General features: G+C 44.8%; 1 protein-coding gene across 5 annotated transcripts in view; it reads right to left on the bottom strand.

Annotated features, from left to right (window-relative positions):
• fryb (furry homolog b (Drosophila)) overlaps positions 1-22,091 on the bottom strand; it is a 48,178-nt gene that overhangs the window by 24,851 nt on the left and 1,236 nt on the right. For 3 of the 5 annotated variants that reach the window (XM_047606634.1, XM_047606631.1, XM_047606633.1), the window contains exons 2-25: positions 12,659-12,852; positions 11,814-11,867; positions 11,578-11,717; positions 11,308-11,398; positions 10,848-10,927; positions 10,635-10,715; positions 9,107-9,275; positions 8,863-8,955; positions 8,359-8,457; positions 6,046-6,147; positions 5,342-5,445; positions 5,083-5,191; positions 4,617-4,703; positions 4,109-4,280; positions 3,890-4,022; positions 3,508-3,615; positions 3,254-3,380; positions 3,034-3,147; positions 2,730-2,894; positions 2,418-2,504; positions 2,059-2,318; positions 1,762-1,951; positions 859-983; positions 22-79 (exon numbers count right to left, since the gene is read on the bottom strand). In XM_047606634.1, the coding sequence (XP_047462590.1) occupies positions 22-79; positions 859-983; positions 1,762-1,951; positions 2,059-2,318; positions 2,418-2,504; positions 2,730-2,894; positions 3,034-3,147; positions 3,254-3,380; positions 3,508-3,615; positions 3,890-4,022; positions 4,109-4,280; positions 4,617-4,703; positions 5,083-5,191; positions 5,342-5,445; positions 6,046-6,147; positions 8,359-8,457; positions 8,863-8,955; positions 9,107-9,275; positions 10,635-10,715; positions 10,848-10,927; positions 11,308-11,398; positions 11,578-11,717; positions 11,814-11,867; positions 12,659-12,852 (2,942 nt within the window). Of the gene's footprint in view, positions 1-21; positions 80-858; positions 984-1,761; positions 1,952-2,058; positions 2,319-2,417; positions 2,505-2,729; positions 2,895-3,033; positions 3,148-3,253; positions 3,381-3,507; positions 3,616-3,889; positions 4,023-4,108; positions 4,281-4,616; positions 4,704-5,082; positions 5,192-5,341; positions 5,446-6,045; positions 6,148-8,358; positions 8,458-8,862; positions 8,956-9,106; positions 9,276-10,634; positions 10,716-10,847; positions 10,928-11,307; positions 11,399-11,577; positions 11,718-11,813; positions 11,868-12,658; positions 12,853-17,297; positions 17,615-22,091 lie in introns of those variants that run through there. The other 2 variants (XM_047606635.1, XM_047606636.1) reach the window with 2 other exon arrangements.

Genomic DNA, 22,091 nt, shown 5'->3' with positions numbered 1-22,091 from the left:
TTGCTTCTGTGTGCGTTATACCTCAGGTCTACGTTCCAGGGCTTCCTTCATCAGTGGATGGAGCTCTTCGACAAGCTCCCTGTAAACACACAAATTCAAAGGAGGAACAAAAATCAATGGATTACTTCCTCAGTGAACTCAGAGTTAGACTAATGTAGAGGAGGAAGGAGGATGGTCACACTGAAGGGAACAGAACGGTTCGTAAAAGTGATATCCATCTTGTTCGACCTAAATGTCACATGCCATAAAACCACTAATCCTCAACCACAGTAATGACAATTTGTCAGGGCACAGCTTAATCTCTTTAATAACAATGAGAGCTTTTTTTTTTTCAGAAAACATTCTGGGTTAAAAATAGATGATCTCCTTTAAAATGAAATACCGCCCGCTCACAATGCAACCTCTGTCTTCAGAAGAAATGTGATATATCTCTGACCCTCTAAGAATTCTCCATCTGCATCACTGACACATTCCCCTTCTTCTTTGAATGTCACTAAGGCATGCAAGTTATGATGACGATGTAGAGGGTTGAGAGAAAGTAATAGATGACAGGAGCATAAAAACCAATAAAGATGTCTCTTATGTAAGAGACGATGTTCAGTCTAGCACATCGCCCATTTTGTATCTGCGATCTAAATCTACCCAGTGCCATTCCCTCCATTCAGGCTTTGTGTTTATTCTCTGCTAATGGACATGAGAAAACAACAGATGGGCAACCACGAAGAACTGGTACTCAAACACTCAACCACTGTCATAAAATACTTGACATCTTATAAAGCAATAAACAATATTTAGCTTGGCGAGTAAGACACTTTAAATGTAGGGGATGTGTATTTGGTCATGGTCCTGTTCTTGTACCTGAAGACGAGAGCGTTCGTGCATCCAAATCCCAACACCAGAGACTCTGTGATCTCCAGGCTCTCAGCTCTCATCAGAGGGACAAGCTGTTTTAAAAGCCAGGCCACTGAGGGAGTGCCTATCACCTGTCAAAAGAAAAAAAAATTAAATACAATGCCATTGCCTTAAATGTGATTAATTAAAGTCTTCTTACATTAAAACCATATTCAGCAGTTAAAAACAGTATTTTTCCCACACAGCTGAAGTGTTAAGTTTATAAATCAACAAAAAAAAAATGAAATACATCCTCCAGTTCCAGCCTAAACAATGTGAGGATTTACTGTTTTTGAGAAAGATGACTTTTGAAGATATTATTGTGGGTCATTGGAAATTATGATGGGATTAGCCGGGTTATTTTTCTTCCATTGGATTTGTGGCAAAACCCACTATTGCTCTCCTGTGCAAGCTGGGCATTCACAGGAGAGAACAGAGGTTGGCAGGAAACAACATGTCCCTGGCAGCAGAGCGAACAAGTGAGTGGCTGTGGCTGAGGAGGAAACATCTAAGCTGGGGAGTATGCTAAAGGTAAGGCCAGCAGAGTAGTTTTAGTAGTTAGTGGTAGGGCTAAGCTAATCTCTCGGTTGAAAGTCACATGGTTGTTTGATGGCTGCATGGAGGGGGGTGACTCCAGGACGCTGGAACTCACTGTTAAGATTTCTTGAGGTGTCGTGAACCTAACTTAACGAAACATCGGTGAAGGGAGGTGCCCACTTGAAAAAGTAGGCATACTGCCAACTGTTGTTGCCTAGGCTAGGTTTTTTACAGTTGGACCAGGCTTCTAAAGGCTTTTTGCCTCAGTTCTTGGCAAAAAGGATTGTAACATCTCATCCTGTGTAATAATGAATGCTAAGCACAAACACACACCTTGTTGTCGTAGGTGACGCTGCCGTCGGGCGTGGTGGCAGTGATCTCAGGTGTAGAGGCTCTGAGGTGGCCGGGTGACATGATGCTCGGCTTGGCCACACCGAGACACATGATGAGGTAATTACGCCACAGTGAGATGTAGCTGTCGCTGGAGCCTGCCGTGCTGGTCTTCTTAGCGTTCACTGGACTGCTGCAGAAAGGCAAGTGAAAAAGCAGAAGAGGCATTTAGTTATATATTTTAGGGATTGGTTAGATTTAAAGTTTAAAAAGACAGATAAGATAAAAGTCTTCGTGTACTTGGGGTCAACCAGTGGCAGTAGCAGCTGCAGCCGTGTGAAGGCGTACGGCCAGGCGTATCCCAGAGCGGTAGGGCAGTGCTTGGGAAGGTGCTCCTGTCGCAAGAAGATGTGCAGACAGAGCACCCATGGGTCCTTCATGCACTGGGCAAAGATCCAGACGTGGCTGGGGCTCTTCACGTCGTATGAACTGCTCACCAGCCGAGCCGTCCACTCCACCAGCCACTGGAGGTCCACATGGTGGTTGAGTGGCAAGGTGGACTGAGAGAGAGAAAAGAAGAATATGGATATCATTATTATATGAATTATTTACCTGATATAGTAATGTTATTGTTGAGCTCTTAAGGCAAGAATACTTACAGAGTCAGAAACAGCCACGTGAACAAAGCTGTCCATTACAGCTGGGCTCAGCTGGTCCATGACCTCTATCATGGGTTTGTCATCGTCCTGAAGGGTGAGACATTTATAGAATCGGCTATTTTTATAACAGAGTCACACAATTCACAGGCTGCATATGCTGCATCACTAATCACAGCTACAGTCAGATGGCTCTCCTTCCATCCTGCAGACATTTCCATGTCTTTTCTCCCTCTCAGGTTCTTAGAAGAGTGTATTTAACACTGAATTGTGCATTGATCTGTTCTCTTTCCCTTCCAGCTTTCTGTACTGTACCTCAGCATGTCCCAGAGCTGTGAAGAGGCAACGTATTTCTCTTAACACTCCGACCGCCAGTTTCCTTGTGCTGATTTGACACGAGCAGAGGAGCAGCAGAGCCAGGCCTTCCACCGCATGGAGCACTGAGCAATGAGGGCTTCGGTCGGGCAGCCTGGGGCTGGCCTAACAGACAGGGAGGACAAAGAGGTTAACAAAGTAATTAAACCTGCATTTATGGCAATTGACATATGAAAGTGAAAAATACAAAGCATCAAAATGTCCTTTCAGCTCATCAGTATCCGTTAAGCAGCAAGGTACCAACCTCAACTCCTCCTCGTATCTTCCCCTGGAGCTGCAGAGCTAACCTCCACTGTGTGAGCAGCTGAAGAAGGAGCTTCACGGATGCATCCTGCAGACCCTGATGGGTGTCTTGGACCTGGAGGAATTGGCCATGGACAAGCTTTTAGAAACACTTTTGAACTGTCCATGCACTTAGCATATAAGCGTGGATAAAACTGTCTATATGTCAGGTTCCGCTGTACCTCACGTAAAAGGAAATGTGTGTAACCGAACAAGACGTCTTCCCTCCAGTCAGAGAAATCAAGTAAGAGGCTTTGAAGGGAGTTCTGGGAAATAAGGCGAAGCTCATCATCCATGTGCACCGTAAGTCTGGGGATTGAAAAACACAAACAAGAAAAATCCAATATGGATTTAATTCAATCTGCAATAAAATGTCTTCATATTGGCTCCACACAGGCTATAAGTGATGAATTAAGGGGATAAACTTGAAACTCACCGTGACAGCAAATCAATGAGCTCAGGCTTGGACATGCCGTCGGGAAGGATCCGAGGAATGGCAGCCACACACGTCCTGAACAGGTCGATTTTGGGCTTCCTCTCACCTCTGTTATAAATGGAGAAATTAAGTTGTATATTACTTAACTCAGAACACTTCTGTGTTATATTTGCAAAAGTGTCGGGCAGTGTCTGTTTTAAATATGAAAATGATTCATGCTCTTTGCATTACTCTCATAAATTTTCCATAAACATTATGGATTACTGACAAGGTGACAAGAAAGCGAAGCAGAATTTTGGTTGCGGATTTGTCACAGGGCAACTTTCCTTAATTAATAAAAGACTGAAAATAAACTGAGCTGCTGCAGTTTCTGTTTACGTACGTGATCATGTCCTCCGGTTCTTTGTTGAGCATCTGGACGCTGGTGAGCATCATGCAACGACCCACCTCTTTGTCCAAGTGCCTGAGGATATTGTCCAGAGCCTTACGCACCTGGGAGTAGTACAAGGACATGCCTGTGGAGAACAAACACAGAAGATACAGGGAGTTGGTTGGAGACGACGCTGAAATCACAGCCACTTGAGTGTGGACTGACACAGACCTATGAGTTTGGCTTCTTCTTCCGTGAGCGTCTTGCTGAGGTACGTTTTCTTCTTCTTTAGAGAGTTTCCAGAGGGCAGAGTCGCTCCTGTGTTGGGCATGGGAGGCTCTCCGTCCTTTTGTTGCAGGGCATCCGCTATCACCAGGAATGCCCGCAGGCCTATGTTCATACGCTAGAAGACAGGTACAGGACAGCATCCTTACTACACACCAGAAAGTCTGTTTATTAAATGTTTAATCAATATGACTTATAGTGTAAATTACAATCTTATTAAATTAATGCTTGTCTCTAACTGTAAAAATCCCATTTACGCTATCAGACCTACAGTACATATATTCACTATGGCTTAAAATATTCTGTTCTTTATCTTCCTCACGGACAACACAAGAAAAAATAACATTTGAATGCTCATTCCTATCCTTCCTCTAACACGGCCAGGGGAGATGCACTGTTGATCTGTGCGTGATTGAGTTGCGTTCACTGAATGCCTAATGTCTGCTCTCTTTACCTCTGGGTTGAGACTGAAGGCTTTGGCAGGCTTCCCGACACTCAACAGGTCAAATATGATCTCCTTCATGGCAAAATCCAGTCTCTCCTGACAACAAGACAAACACGGCGGCGGCAGAGTTAATGCAGTGCGAGGCAGCAGGTTACATAACACATAATAATAATAATAAAAAAATACATTTAGGGTGTTATTCATCTGAAACACATACACAGCGGCAAATGACAGCCACAAATACACTTGCTGATATTAGAGTGCTGTTTAAAAACCTCTAATCCAGTCATTAGGTGAAATATATATCAATTATATTAGTGGATTTTCTAAATAAATATAGATAAATATCTCATTGGCCTACATTCGTGGCCATCCTGTATTTTGATTACCCTTCAGCTTTGTCAACACACCAAATGTTTCCATTTGTCTCATTTCAAGCCTATGTTTGTGATGTTGTGAGAGTTTTTATACCCACCTGTGCAATAAACTGGATAATCTTGACAAAAATATTGAGTGGCATGTCCCTGGGCACGACACTGCGACTCCCTTTGGGGAACAGTGTCGATGTGATGGACGTCAGACGACTGAGGAGAGAAGAGATGTTGGTTAAATACCTCTAAATGATCCCTCTAAATCTGGTTTTGTCACAGTCTCATTTGTTCAATCACTTTCTGATGCCGGAAACAACATCTTAGATATCGTTCATGAGGAACATAACAGCATGTGGTCATTACCTCTGCGTTCCAGTGTTGCTCTCACATTTTATGCGGATCATGTACACCCACAGCAGGCGGTAGAGTGATTCCAGAGCCACACGTGCCATCTTGGGGTCTTTATTCTATAGTTATATGGATGAAATATGTTTATTTATAAAGCCATTCTGGGTGAAATTCCTTCTTATCTATCTTCTCTTTTAACATGGAAACAAGGAGATTTCAATCTCCACTCAATGGGCATTTTACTCTTGGTCGTTCAACCGTCCAACCATCCGTTTCTGTATGCAAGTGTTTTAATTAAGTATGTTCTTATATAACTGATTGATTTGTAACTGTGTTGCTGCTATCTTGGCCAGGTATCCCTTATAAAAGCCTGGTTGAATGAAGGCCAAATAAATAAAAGAAAAAACGTCTCCTCAAGTAGTATATTTCCCTAACACCTTACAAACATTTCACTGACTTTTATACTTTAAGTGTTTATGAGCCTCCCATCAATCACTACGTTCGTAACCTGCACTGCTTCCCCTTGAGGCAATACATACAGATGGTTAATTTTTATAACTAAAGAGGCGCTGGTTCATTAAAATGTCACGTTGTCAAAGTCGTCCCCCGAGGGAAGAAATCTATTACACAATCTGCACGCAGCAGGCAGGAGCAAAAGTCACGCACATACACCACCAGACGGATTCAGGCACTCGCAATGTACAGACGGGAAAGCTGACCTTCAAGTTTGAGAGGCAGTTGTTGAGGAAAATGTGCCAGCGGCTGAGGAAGAACTGCTTCTGACTGACACACAGCAGGCAGGTCACCAGAGGATACAGAGCCTGGTGTGGAGGGAAGAAGAGACAGATGGGAGACATTTAAAACAGGCACGTGATGATCAGACCTTAAAGTTCATCAGTCGTCAGAATGCGAACGACCGAGGATTCTTCGTTTTCTACATTAAAGTGGCATCTTTGGCATTAGGTAACACAATGCTGACTATGGCCGCTGATAAAAAGTATTGCAATACTTTTGTATTATTATTAAACTGGAGGTCAGTGGGAACGTTCACCAGAAACGCGCTGCATTACGCTTCTGCTAATGTCATCCGGGTGCGAAAGCCGAATGCTAAATCATCATCCAGTCGGTTAAGAGGCTGCTGCTGATGCTATCTTAGCTTTTGTTACAGCCTCATATTAAAAGCATTTCGTTGGAAAAACGCCAGTTGACAATTGTTAAGTGATCGCAAGTCAGTAAGCTAACTGCTAATCAAAAGTAATCTAACAATAATAATAATTTATACTGTATTGATCCCACAAATTATTTCCCTCATGTGAGCCACTCATTTGTTCACACAGCAGTGTGTACACTCCAGTAGGCTGCTACTTGCGTAGCTCCCGGGAAGCTAACTGGGGGTTAACAACTGAAGGCATGGTCATAGGGGGGAGGGCATTACTAGAAAGAATTAAAATATTCTTATATTCAATCAAATCGTCTTGTATTAAGAAAAAAAAAATCTGCCAATGGGTTAAGTTTTTTTGCTAGACAGAAATTCTTAAAATAAGCACAAAGTTTCTAAAATAAGCAAGTTCTTGTCTCTGAACAAAACATAAGATGTAATTCTTTGATAGGATTTTTCGCTTTCTTGAAATTCCTTTTTTGCAGTGTATCAATTGACGTCTTGGTTCAGTAAAATGAAAATAACGTGTTCAGTTGACCCCAGGATTTGGCGAGAAAGAGCTGCCGTATAAAATTACTAAACCAACCACGACTGAAACGTGTGAAACTGTTGAATCGTATTTCTGAGTTCCTCTTGTTTCATTTCACAACATTACCCTCCATTTGTGAATATAACCGAAGCAACACCAGTGTAAACAAACATGTAAACCGTGAAGGTCATGTGCACGAATGTGAACTTGCCGTCTTGTTAGTATGTTTAATCGCGCCTGAAGGCAATGCAGGTCTGCATGCAGATCATTCTTTCACAAGAATGCTTTTGCTAACGATCAGGCAGACTGAAGAATGGTTTTAGCTATGTTAGGTGTCACTCCTTATCAAAGTAGATATGCCTTGTGTCACACACCCATTTCAGCGTCACGTCCCACTCAGCCACTCAGAACGCAAGAAAATAACAATTATCACATTATACATCACGTTACTGCCATTCCTACCGCGTCAGTCCATGCCGCCCCTCCTGACATGCCAGGTTATTGTTTGTTTGTGTGCATGCCTGCGCGATGTCGGCTTTTGAAAAAGCGAAAAAAAAGCTTTTGTGTGAAGACAGGTGTGCTGAGTCTGGGCTGCATGGGTGAGGAGCTGGAATATTTGGAGAATCCGTCGAGGGAAGCGTGCATACCCGCAGAGCGGCATGTCTGCAGCCCTGAGGACACGAGTCTTTGTTACAGCGGGAGCAAAACCCGCGCGCGTATCTCGAGTAGCGCATCGACAGCCGGCGGAAAAAATGTAAAGCAACAACCCAATGACAGCTATTGTTGGCAAATACGCCTAAACGGAACACACTCCACGGGTGGAAAAAGAAAACAATACTTTATTCTCGTCTAAAACGCTGATTTCCTTCAACTCCTTTTCACTGCGAATCAACGTGCATCAAGAAGTTGATCAAAAAAGGCCAAAGTGCTGCTTAAAATAACTGTCAAACGTCCTGTGAAGTAAATGTTCTCTGTAATTTTTACACTTACAGTTATAGTTGTAAGTTAGTTGCATTCGCGTTCATGATTAAAACTTTTCAGCAGCGACAAAAATAAGTTTCATTCCAGTTCTGACAATTAAATTGAGTAGTTTTAATGAGGTCACTGTATTAATAACACGCACTGCACTTAATGTACTGCCTGCTGCTATGCTGTGGGCAAATATTACCCATCTGGCAGTGCCTACAGTTTGCCCTGCATAGTGCACTCTGGTCTCCCTCGCTGTGGAGGGGTATAAAAGCCCAGCCCGCATGCTGGACAGTTACAGTAAGTGCTTTCACCAATTGCTGGTAATGGAGAGGAAATGAAGAGGGATGAGGGAACAGAATATGGGGAGAAACTTACCAGAGAGTGTTTCTTCCTGGAGGACAGGTCCAGGGTGGTGTCGTACAAACTCTCGACGAAGTTGCGTAGGCACGGCACGTTCACCTCGTTCTTCACAGTCTGAGGAAGATGCAGAAGTCACACAGTGTCCTTTTAGCTGAGCCAGACAGACAAGTCACTACATATATTAATGAGATTATTGTTCTCTAGATATATAAACATACAGTGCCGTTTACAAGTATTTGCACGCCTCAGAGTTTCCTGTGTTTATGCATAAAGTGACTCAAAAGATCAGTGAATCAGGCTGAAACAAGTTAAATGTAAATATTATACATAGATATTAATAGATTTAAAACTCTGTCTCTTGTTTGTGTAAACCAGCATTGTGTGAACTTGTCTGGTAAGGGCTCGACTTTTACAGGTAAAAGACACTGCAGCTTTAAAAAGCCAAACAACGACTTTAGTCTGACTCTTGACCTAATGTATATTTTTAATGCCCCGAGCAGTAAGACGAAATGCACTTACGGCAGCTACAGGTACGAGTATTTCCACAAAGAGTCCGGCTAATGAGTGCTTAATGTCTTTGTCCTTCACTTCCAAGAAATACTGGGCACACTCCTGCAGACAAGAGGGGAAAAGTCAAGAGACAACAACAACATATGATGATTCTAACATCCTTATCAACCAACGGGCGCACGGCCCCGGCTTAAGTTCGGTATCTCTATGACAGCAGTGAACCGTGGAGAGATTTCTACAGCGCGGCCTCTACCTGCATGAACTGGAAGGAAGCTTCAAAGTCTTCCACCGGGTACATTTTGATGCGGAAAAACTTGAGTCCCATGATGAGGCTGATGGTGGACTGGATGACGTACGGGCTCTGCTCCTTCTGTCTCAGCTCCTTGAGCTCGGAGATGAACTTCTTCCTCACCGCTGGGAACCTGTCCAGGAAACGGCAGCCAGATGTGAACGGTTGTTTTATTCCCTTTGAGTTTCAGGCAACCAGGTGTTACCTTTATCTCTGCGAACAAGACTTTTATCTCTTCTGTTTATTTCCTGAATCTGTGTGCTTCTCTATTTTTGTACGTGGACGCGGGTGTGCGTGCTTATGTGTGTGTGTGTGTACCCACTATCCAGATATATTTGACCAGCAGCTCTGTGCAGGCCTATATTTAGAATGGCATCTGCAGGGGTGACGTGGAGGGAATACAGTATGTACGTGCGTGCTCTTTGCACACACTCTTCTGCGTTTCTCAGGGGTTGCCACAGCCGTTAAGTGAGCGGAGGAGTTATCAGTCTTGTGCGCAGCATAAATAAGACACACATAAATACTGTAATCCATAAACCCAAGCCGGAGAAACATGCGCAAAACGCCAAGAATAAAGAGTTATTTACGAGCGTGTGTTCTCAACCTCTTTATGGCCCCGGCTGTAAATAATGTACCACAAATAAATAACACCGAACGGGGCACCGGAACGCCACTAAGAAGCTAAATCAAGTGGAAAATCTTATCTTTTACGCGGAGGAGAGTCTACATTCGCAGAAGCACATGTCGAAGTGTTGACTTTGTTCCATTACGCGACAAATGACCACGTTAAGTGACGCGCGCGCGAGCGCGTGTAGCGGAGGTTACCACGGGCCTCCGCCTCGCAGCCATAACCTCCTGGAAGAACAGGAGCCGGCGTTCGTCTTTCATCACATGCAACATTACACAATCGGAGGACCATCCTCCGGAGTGTCATTATCCTCATTCGCATACGCACGCGTGTTTACGAGCACACGGACTCACACAAGCAGAGGACGACAGTCATCGCCGCATCACGTCTCACTCGCGCTGAAGTCAGGGAGCGTTCGTAATTGTCGGTTCTACTGAATGTGAGGTCAAAAGGAGGACAGGTAGCTGCTGTAACTACACAGGTTCCACTCCGCTTAGCAGCACACGGCCGCAACATGACCTGGATTATAACTCAGACTAAAGGTAAGAATGATTTTAATCTGATAATTACAACACGAGCGGTGAGGCCACACATACCTTTAGTTACCGTGTTCATCAAATGACCACTGATTTACTAAGAGCATCTTTTTATTGTGATTTATATTAATGTTTATGGACACTTATAGATAGATACAGGTAATGATAGGAAATCGTGGCTTGGATTTTCCAGAACGTTGCCCTCAAACCCAAGTCTTTATTTATTTAAATGCTCTTTGGTGACTGGCAGTTCCTTGATTTCTCCTTGGTGTGTGTGGTGTATCCGCACAAACATAAATTTTCACAATAAGCGAAAGGACTACGGTACCTTGACTGAGCCACGACCCCCACAACTTCAGCGTAGAGGTCTGCTACGATGTGCATGTTGCCCGTGTTGGGACCCAGATACCTTCAATAAAGCAAAAGCAAGCGTATCACGCATATGCAGAGTAGAAATATAGTGGTGACATGTTTATTTCTTAGTAATGTAAAACTGAAAAGGTTTTTTAGCACACTTCGTATGACAGGTTATCCTTCTTACCCCTCCTTGTATTTGAAGTGCTTGAAGGCCAGGTTCACAACTTCCTGGATGAGTCCATCTAAGAGAGGATGGAGGGGGATCTGGTTTGACAAAAAAAAAAAAGAAAAAAAGAAGCGAATGTTATTTTCCATTAGTACACCGATTCTGGGAAGCCTTTTTCTAGGTAGCACGACTAGGTCACAATGAAGTATTCAAATGCATGTTGTTTCATTTACACTTGCACATGGGTGGAACAGGAAATACGCCATCTGGGAACCTGACATCAAGCAAGATGATAATCGCGGACGATTTTGTTACAATTTCCTAATCTTTTAAATCAAATTTTAATGATTCTGTTCGAGTAGAGTGGGTTTGTATCTGGACACTGAAGTACAGTTTTGAGGCCAGACTTTTCTCCCGCCCTTTAGTTTGAGACATGCGGCCCATGCGGTCAAATAATTACCGGTAGAATGAGCCTCACCTGCTTCAAAACTTCTATCAGCACTAAAGAAAAGATGAAGTCTATTGCCAGATCCCTCCGCTCCAGTAAGTAGTCCTTCTGTTGTTCGTCACTGTGACAGAAGAAGAGACAGATACAGAGCAGCATTATTTACTACATTCTTGTCACGTATAATGAGCATTTATTAAACTTCCATTAATCAATCAATCCCACTGCTCCAGTGTGCACTTAGTGCAATAAGGCTGCAGAAAACAGCTCCAAATCGAGCGCGTGTGCTGTTTGCGTTCTCACTTTTTTGACTTGGTGTTGGCGCGAGGTCGATATTCGTGGGACTCGTCCTCCAGGCCGTTCTGCCTCTTGTACCAGTCGAACAGAGTCTTCAGTATTGACGGGAGGCAGTACTCGGCCAGAGAACTCATCGAGCTGATCAACTGCACGAAGCGCGAGGAGCGGGAGAATAAAGCGAGAGGTTAGCCTCATTCGTAAAACAGTTCGAGGGCCGGATTTACCGACGACGGGACACGCACCTGATCGAACTGCGTGTCTTCTCCTCTCTGCAGAGATTTGTTCAGCGGCTTTTCCTGTGAGAAAGTGACAGACAGACGGAAAGGAAAATCAAAGTTCAAATTCCTCACGAGCGTGACACTACTAAAGACGCTATTGTCTGAATTTGTTTTCAGAATTCAACCTGTGTAATACAACCAGTAAATACCAATCATGTTGAAAGTACAAGGTGACAAGGTGGGAAATCTGCCTAGAAGAAAAATATAACTTTCAAATTGGGCTGATTTTAAAAACCACTGTCTACTTGTTGAGGCTAAAATTTATATTTTCATATAAGTGGAAAAGTATTGAGTATTTCTGCTCCACAGAAAACTATGAAAATATATGTATAGTATTTTAAATAATAAGGCCTTGACTAAGGTTATGATGTGAATCAATGTGGGAGCCAAACTAAAATGCTAATTCTTTGTAAAAAACAAAAGAAACAAAAGAAAAAGATCTTTGCTCAAATACTGAATTTGATCCTTCAGTCTGCATGTTTTTTTGAGCTTTTCCAGCTCAGGTGAAACACAACAGAGCTGTGCTAAATGTGCGTGTCCTTTCTCTTTGCCGAGTCCATTTTTGGGACAAAATCCAACAGACAGGGTGAAATTTTATTAGGACTGTTTAAGTTAAGTGATGGTTTCACGGTGCAGACATCGCTCTCTCTGAACAGTCGACTGTCAGAAGTGAAAGTCCTTCTGAATAACACAGTCAGACTAAATAAAATGCAGCCTATCCCTAAGTGGTGCTGTAAGCTGAGAACAGCGAGATAAGAGACAAAACAAAATAAAAAAATAAATAAATCAATCAATGCACAGTCACTCACCAGTGGCTCGGCCATGATGATGCGGATCTTGCGTTCGGAGAGCAAGGTGAAGTTGGCGAACAGGCTTTTTAGGACGAACTCGCCCGGCTTGCTCTCTGGGTCCACGTTGACGGGCGCCATGACGACAGGACCCTTCCTCTCTCCCAAGGTTCCACTGACTGGCGGGATGGGCGGCTTCAGTCCCACTGGGGAGGCTGACGAGAGGGAAGATCGGGGTCGGTTAGTCTAAAGACGCCGCGGGCACACCTTCGGACTGAAAACGGAAAACACTGCGACCCCCCCGACGCCCAACACAGAAGCCCGGCTGTGTTTCTCCAAATCGTTAAACGCTTTAACTCGTGGTTATAGTTCGGAGCATCTGGAGAATGTAAATACGACGCATAATGCGCAACGTTGTTATAACTTTAGCGCAATTTTCCAGCCTGGTTTTGTTTGCTTTTTGGAAGACTGGGCACTATTAATACTCGGTGGTATAAACAGACAGAACAAGATAGGGATTGAGTTTAGAAGGGGCACAAGCGAGAGGCAGACGACAAGCAGACAGGCCAATATAGGAAAGGCTTTTTCCTGCCATGCATCCCAGGGAATATTGACATGATCTTAAAATAGAACATACTCGTCACATTAGTGACTCCGCACTATAAGCAAGGCTTCAAATGCGCACGTTGCACTGCAGAGTGTCTGACAATGTATCGTAAGCCAACTGACAACTCTTACAAATAACCCAACCAAACACCTATGTGTGTGTTGAGCCAGAAAAAAAAAAGGCTTGAGACCAGGAGCAAAGTTGCAGGTTTGATTCCCAGAACGTGCTGACGAGGACAAGTATGTTAAACACTTTCTCAAGTAACAATTCAGCGCAGACGCGTCTGGTCTGCGCGAACCAGCTGACCTTTTCCCGACCATGTCGTCTAACCTCACAGCGGAGGTGAGATGTAAATATTAATTACTGAACAAGACAGGCCCCTTACAGGCCTCATACGCAGCAGTCTATTCGAGTGAAACCCGAGCGGTTACACGATGCAAACATGCGTGCACATGAATGCGCACCCCCGTGTGCTTACCAAGGCCCTTGATGAAGCTGATGACACTGGCCCTGCTCCATTTAGTTGGCATTTCCATAGTGCAGACAGGGGGACGGAGATAAATAAGTGAAATGGGTGGAAATCGTGCGACAGAGGAACCTTATACAGCTCCCATGACAAAGAAATGTAGTTCCCTTCCAAGAGATTAGAGGCACGGAGGTTGTTTGTCTTTATTATCCACCTACTCCACCATGTCCACAAGAAACAGACGTCCCAGCAACGTACGGCTTTGGCACCAAGCCGGGTTAACCGAAGCTAAAGGTGTGAAGCTCCATCCCTCAAAACGTGACAGCCAGGTAAAGCGAAAGACGCGCGCCCGAGGCGAGAAGGGAAACTGTCATGACAGCGGCATCACAGCTGCATCCCGCATTCAATCCAAATCGCACGGGAAGGTGTTCCGTATCCACGGACCGTATCCGGGAGCCATAGCCAGAGAGAAAAAAAAAAAACTGCCCACGTGAAGATGACTTGGCTCCTCGGAGCCGACAGAGTCGCAATCGCAGAGGAAGAGATGGTGCGAGAGCGTCTCTCCCCGGGATAAAAGAAGTGGCGACCGGTGCCAACTGATTCCGTCGTGAGCGAACTCTACCAGCGGGGATTGAGAAATATTCCACCCTCCTGCTCCAGCGGACGCTCGGATAGATCACAGGCTGCGTAAGGCCCCATGCTTGAGCGCTATATGAGACTACAAACCAACTATCAGTTTCAAATTCTGCCCCGCCTCCGACCTGCCATCGTTTCCTTGAACAACAGTTCCTGTGACCTTGGGATCCTTGAAGCCCATTTGGGAAAAAAAAAAAAAAAAAAAAAGTACTGAAATAAAGTGCGTCTTTGAAAGTGGCTCTGTGGCTGTCCTTAAGTTGTCAGTAGCAGTTAAGTAAAGTCTGATCTGACCAGAAGAGTTGGGTTGGAATTTCAACACTGCTCCGAGAGAGAGCCGAGGGGAGGAGGGAGGCGCTATATATAGGCCGCTGTCGGTCACTCTCTTACATACCCACCACTCCCACTGACCCCTACTCATACCCACAGACACACAAGCTCACAAATCCACACACACACACACACACACACACACACGTGCGCGACGAGGTACGTCAGGAAAACTAAGTTCAGGCAAACGGCTACTAATCTGATTCAGCAAATACGAGGCAGACTCTAAACAGACACAATCCGCCACAGCTCCACGGCGACACAAATTAAAGGCACGTGAACGCGTACGAGCGTGCGTTTGATCCTCACGCATGTCGGCAGAGGGAAGACAGAAGGAAGACGTCACGTCGTCCAATAAAGCTGCTAATGGAACGCGACGGAGCAGATCCTCGGGGGACTCGTGCGGAGGATCGCAAGAGTCAGCGTTTTAAGAGATGATTCGGCGAAAGTCCGTCCTGCGTGGTCAATACGAGGCTTTTTGTGTTTTATGTCCTAAAACGTTTGTTTAACGTACGGCGTGAGCAACAGCAACAAAGAGAGGAAGAAAGAAAGATTCAGGAATGTGCGACTGTGATGCTTTTCGTCGACGAAGGGATACATTCTTTAAGGAAGATCAGAGGAGAGAAGAAAACACAAAAGCATCAGAAATGTGAAAATTTCAGGCTTTTCTGTGACACGCTGAGAATTTTTTTTTTCAAAGAAAGAAAGAAACTCCTGAAATGTGTACATTTGATGCTTTTCTTTGCTATGCGCAGAAAATGCAATCTAAGAGATTGAAAGGAAAAACAGATCAAAAGAAAGAAAGAAAGACACCTTCTGAAAAGTCTGATGCTTTTCTCTGAAATGCAGAGAAATTTCTTCCAAGAAGGAAAGAGTTTGAAAAGAGTGTGAAAACATTTTCTTGGGTTTTGGAGTATCGGCTGGATGGAGCCGATAGAGACGTTTTACTCGACTGTGGGAAATGAAAGGCTTCACAGCGTAGGGTCAAGTTTACCTTCATCCATCACGTCAGACAAACATACTGAAGTGATGAATCACGGCAAACCACCGCTGTGCGACAGCGCGCGAGTGACGCAAGTCCTCGTTTAAAAGTCGAAAAATTAAGGCCGATATCAATTCCAGCGCGTCTCCTCGAGTCGTAAAAAAGAAACTCGGGTCCTGTGCTCGCTTGCAGAGTTTGTTGTCAGTGTCTAAGTAACGTGGATTGCAATGAGTCACTTCTAAACACGCGGACAGCTCCCAGAAACGCACGCTGGCTGCTCTCGACAAGACCCGGCAGAGCCAAACCTGCGTGTTGTCAGACAAACTGTAGCGTCAGTCCTCCGCTCTAATTAAAAACACAGCGATACGGCACCGCTGCACACGTCGCTAATGAAAGCCCTGAGAGCAGGGGGAAAAACCAAATATCCTGTTATTATTATTACCTGCTGACAGATTACATAGCTGATATAGGTCAAAAGGTGTGGAACGAGGTGTAACAACTTCGACATGATGAGGTCAGCCTTTCATCTGGTGAGCTCACTCGTCGAGTTACGTAGGCCGAGGATCTCGAACCTGTTTCTTGGCTTCCTTTGTCGTGACCTTGGATCGGAGAAGCCTCAATACGGAGCTCTAGCTGAAACAAGTTTAACTATAAATCAGGAAACGGCTCACTCGCACCCTCATCTTTTTCTTTTATATATATATTTTTTTTTTATTACATCATCATAAATGGCTGAGGAGGAACCGTCACAACATCCCATTACACCCTTACACCAACGTAACCCCTGCTGACAGTAACCTTCAAAACACAAGCTCCACACAGCTGCCCTGCGAAGCGCGCGCACACACACCGATACCCTGTTATGAAATCTAATGGCTACTCACACACGGCGTGCAAGCAGCGTTCGGTCAATATATGAAAATCACCGCGGCACAACCGGCCCCTGCATCCTCTAAATCAACAAGAAAACAACCGGAGCAACAACAGTGAACGTCGCTCCGGGTTGATTTAGAGGATGCAGATTTAGAGAACGAGTCCCACAGGGGCAATAAGACAGCGGTGATTTCTGCTCACTGCTGCAACGTCTCAGATTTATAAGGCCGACGCCGAAAAGTACAGTATGTCCAGTTAAAGAGTGTCAGGGTTGGTGATGCGGCCGGGGATCCGGAGCGACGAACGGCAGCTTCGCGTTCTGTTTGGTAAACACTGGCTGAGGTGCTCATTAACATATCCAGGTCTCTGGAGACGTAAACAACACATTTAATAGGTTTGGGAGAATGATTAATGCACAGTCATCTATCGTATTTTAGTTGAGCTTTAGAGATAACAATTTCTGCACGGGGCAAAGACTGTAACAAAGTCAAATGCCGAGTTTTGCTGAGTAATGTCGTGTATAATTAAAAGGGAAAACTGCTGAGGAGCCAGATTCACAGCCCCAGGAGCAGCTACCTCCACTTTCTCCACTACTTGCCTTCCATTGTTCCATTATGTAACACTGACAAACACAGATATATTATTGGATATTGACACGCCGCCTGCTTTCAGCCTCACAGCACACAGACACACTCACACACCGTCCACGGAACCGTGGACGAGCGGCCAAACAAAAAACAACAACTGCGGTCGGTTGAGCTGTACTCACTGCCTCCTAAGGACTTGAGCAGAGACTTGATGCTGATGTCAAAGAAGCCTGAATCCTGCTGGCTGGTCGCCATGGCTGCGGAGGCAATGTCGCCACGGTGACAGACAGCAGACCGGGGACAGGACGGCAGGATGAGGCGTTGCGGACGGCGCGAGCGAGAGAAAGAGGAGAGAGCGCTCCGAAAGGGGGGAAAGGCTTTCGGAGAGAGGGGGGAGAGAAGGATGCGGGCGGGCAGCGAGCGATGCGGATGCTGCGGCTGTCTGCCGCCGTGCGTGTGCGTGCGTGTCCGATAATGAGAGCGCGCGCGCGCGTGTGTGTGTGTGTGTGTGTGTGTGTGTGTCAGAGAGAAAGGCAGCGGTGCTCAGCCTTGCCTGAGCTCTGTGTTGCTATCTCGCTGGCTAACACCCCCCATCCCCTCTCTGTTTTGCTCTCTCAGGACAGTGATACACAGATGTTGGTAGACGCAGGCAGCCAATCCTCTTAGAGGAAAGATGGGGAGAGAGAGGGAGAGAGAGGGAGAGAGAGAGAGAGAGAGAGAGAGCAGCAGATAGTACTGCATGGAGGGGATCTGTGCAGATGGGGAGATGAAAACTACCGCGTGAGGAACAACGAGGGAGGAGAAGAGCAGAGGGGACAGTGAACGTATAAAAGGTGGAAAGGACTAATGTCCTCGTCACTGTTGTCCATTTCCACTCTGCGTTGTGCTGAGTGAGCACGGCGCGAGCCCGCCTCGACCAATGAGAGCCCAGGGAAGCGGTGACTGGCAGGCTGCACCAGCAAACAGCCAGGAAACGCTGGTCACCGGCGTCACCGCATCAGATATGTTAATGCCGCGAACTAATTTGAACTGCGTTTGGAGGAAGTGACTTTTTTTTTTTTTTGCCTTTCAGTTTCCAGATTTGGTGATTGCTTCTTCTTACTACAAAATAGTAGCGTTTATCAATTTCTAAAAAAAAAAGCTAGGCAGATGATTCACACAGAGTCTGTTCATAAAACTAATCCAGTCTAATGTAACATAAATCCTAACTTATTAAATATTAGAAATAGAGGCGCAGAGTATCAGTTAATTAATTTTTGTAGCTGCACTACTTGTGTAGACGTTACGCAGACACGTAGAAACACCCTGGTAAAAAAAAAAGATTTTTTTTTAAATTGGAAGGCAAAAAAGACCTTAAATAAATAAAGATAGACAGGATAGTCTGCCCTCATACCAGAGAGGCTTTGTTGGCAAATCAAGTAAACTGACACAAATACGAACTATACAATATTTAGGGCCGAGTTTACATAACAAGTTAAATGACATTTGTCTTCCATACTTTCTTTCCAACACACACTCATGCTGGCTGTTATATTGGCCAGACGTATTAGTCTAGCTGTAACCTGTATGTTTGACGGTAAAAAAAAAAAGTAAATTAAATTGGACCGCACAAAATGAACTTGGTCATCATTTGCAAACGCTGTAAAGGGTCCGGTTACCTGGATGTCTCCATTTTCTGCTCAGCAAGTAAATTAATGTTTTGGAATCATTTCTGGTGCCGTGACACATGATAGTTTTCAAACAATCGATATTTAACGCCGCTAAGTGCACAGTGAAATAAGTCTTTGTGTTTCGCAAGTAAAGCGCCTCAGCCGTGAAATATTGCCTGAGAAATCAAATCAAAGTAGTTTATTGTCTAAGATAACACTGGAGAGCTTACGGGAAAAAAAAAAAAAAAAAAAGGAGAGACATCCTTCAGTTAACTTTTATGCTTTATAGTTTCCCAGCAGGTATTTCATTTGTTCTTCCTTCCTCTCCGCTGAATGCACATGTTCTCGTTCCACCGTCTAAGCAGAAAGGTATGGCATCGGTTGAGTGAATGAGAATGGAAGCACAAGTGGTTAATTAGGGTCATCGTGCAATTCCCCGGAAGAACGGCGGAAGTGCCACGGGACACGTGAAGGCTTGAGAGAGGAGGAGGGCAGAGGGAAGAATAGAAAGTGCGTAAGACGGTATCATGAGAAGCTGCCACTCACAAGAGAGCTACCAAGCACAGGGTGGCCTGGTTCACATTAACAGACAATTACAGTCCAATCTCAAGGGAGGAGGAATCTAACTGGAATATATTCCTGTCTGCAACTTCTACTTTAGAAGTGTATTAACAGCCCCCCCAGCGCTCGACAGCGTCAGCAAATCGAACGCTCCGTCTAAACCCGCTCGCCGAATCGAGACGATTCAGCCAATCAGGTCAAGCCGACGATCTCGGAATATAATTTTCACAAAAAAGCGGCTTTCCAAATTCAGATGCGGTTTGTCTCTCTGGCAGTTGACCTGCTTCGCCCGATGCTCCCTCGACGAAGAGGGAGCAGCTGTTTTGGCTGCGCGGAGAGAAAAGCGCAAGTGTCAAGCGTTCGTCGGAGCGCCGCTCGCGCGTAATGCATGAAAACGCATTCAAATTGTTGACCTACAATTAGAACCGGGGCACGTGTTCGCCACGGAGTCACAGTGACACACATTTATGGGGCTTTCAAGTGGAAATCGCAGACACGAAGAATCGCACACCCTCGTGGAGCCCCTAGGATTCCTCACATTCTGAGCAGGGGCCTGGGCATGCCAGCTGTTGGAATGCGACTCCTCCACACACACACACACACACACGCACACATGTGTATTCATACATGCGCGCAGACAAATTAAGCAGACATGCACTGCAGTCCATTTGCTTCAAAGGGATTTCCCACTAATGTCTCCATTATACATTAATCCGATTATTTCCTCCGTTAGTCATCTGCTTTTGTATGTTTAGTTAACTATCGTGTGAGAGAAAGGAAAAGCATCTATTCAAATTTATTTTATTTTTAAGCATCTTAATTTATCCCTGCTTTGACTATGGAACTACAAATAAAGGCCTCTCTCTGTGTGGGGTTTGCATGTTCTCCCCGTGTTAGCGTGAGATCCCTCCGGGTACTCCCGCTTCCTCCCACCGTACAAAGACATGTTGGTTAGATTAACGGGTGATTCTAAAACCTGTAGGTGCTGTAGGTGCGTTTGTGCGTCTCTCTGTGTTAGCCCTGAGATCCAGTGGCGGGATGGAAAAAAGTGTTCGGCCCATCGCGGATTCATGCATGATCGTACATAATCGCTTCATTCTGGCAGATTTTTGAGCAGCTAACCCTTTTATTTCCACATTTGACAAAGAAAGGCAGGAAATTCTCCCGATGGATAAGATGGAAACTTGCTGGGTGTCAATTACGACATTAATTGATTTCTCTTAATCTGATCCTTTAAGCGCTGCAGCTCGGCATCAAACTGACTCGGTCGCAAGCACGACAGACGCGGACCGTCTGTGGAAACCAGGACAATGCGACTGAACGTCATTTGCTCACCTGGTGTGTGCATGCGGGCGTTTGACCGCACCATCGATACGCTACACACTCTCACACAAAAACAGTGCGTAAGTAAATAAATAGCTGCACACAACCAACACGACCACAGAGGGGCCGTTTGAAGCCCAGCGTTCACACAGTAGTGTCTCCTTGACACAGCTGGGTTGATCAAACAGATGACTCTGGTGAAGAATGTGTGTGTGTGTGTGTGTGTGCGTGTGCGTGTGTGTTTCATGCCAAGCATACTTGTCTCCTTAATATCAAAGCCTCTGTAAACATAGAAGCTCCATAATATTCAATTTCGTGGAATTTCTCATGCTAACGATTTGGCCTTCATAAACCATGAGCTCATTCATTGAGATGACACTGTTTAGATGTGTTTGTGCAGGTGGTATTTTGTTACAAAGGCACCACCTCACCTCAGATTTCCCCTCTCAGCGTTCACAGTACGCACATTTTTCTCTGTTGTTTTGAAGTTCAGCTAAAAAAAAAAAAAATGATGTAACCCTGATACGCCATGATCTTTGAAATTACTTTACCTTATACATCTCTCTGACATGATCCTTTTTGCTTGAACTCTTTAGCATTCCCTGAGTACTCGCTCCTTAATAAGTAGCCAGATAATAAATGTTAAAATGTACCATCTGCAAGGCCTGCTCTTGATTTGGACCTGACTGTGACCTTCCGAGAACAAACACACAAACACACACACACTATTGTAGTTTTGAACAGGGAGAGACAAGAGACAAGGACAAAGGGCAAGAAACGCAGATAAACAGATCATTGTGCAGTTAAAAGGTTACGAGTTCAGGCAAAGAAAATCCAAAATGTCCAACCGCAATATGTGTTCCAGGAGTGTTGTGATTGCCAAATAAAACTCTGCGGTATTACTATTGGATTTAGCCCTCCTCCAAGCTCTATTACACTTTGACTGACTACTTCGGGTCTTTGCACTCTCCCACAGCTGGAAGTGTTTGGACATGAAACTCCCAGAAGTTAAGGTAAGCTGAGAAAGAACAAATGGTTTGGGGAAAAACACGAAAATACTCCGATTCCATCTGAGGCCAAAACCGCACAGTCCTTCTGTCTTTCTGCAGAACGAAGATTAGTGGAGTAATCTCGTGCTGTTTTCTCAAGACACACAAGGTATCACTTTTCAGAGGGTCTACAAAAGCCACAACAAAGGCACTTGTCAAGTCTAGTTCTTGAGTCCCAGTAAAAAAAAAAAAAGACCTTTGTTAGGGCATATGTGGAGATAGACAGAGGGGTCTAAACAGGCAGTTAGAGATCTGAAACTCAAACTGAAATCCCAGGCTAGATAAAAAAAACCCTGCACACCCACATTCCAGCCAGGGAGCTGAGGATCATTATTTCAGCTGGATGTTCAACCAGCCTTTCGACCCTTTACAGCCTTAAAACCCCTCAGGTCAT

Source organism: Mugil cephalus, chromosome 15, assembly GCF_022458985.1.
Source record: "Mugil cephalus isolate CIBA_MC_2020 chromosome 15, CIBA_Mcephalus_1.1, whole genome shotgun sequence".
Classification (NCBI taxonomy): Eukaryota; Metazoa; Chordata; class Actinopteri; order Mugiliformes; family Mugilidae; genus Mugil; species Mugil cephalus.
The sequence above is the reverse complement of the archived record's forward strand: the minus strand, read 5'-3'. Positions and strand labels throughout refer to the sequence as shown.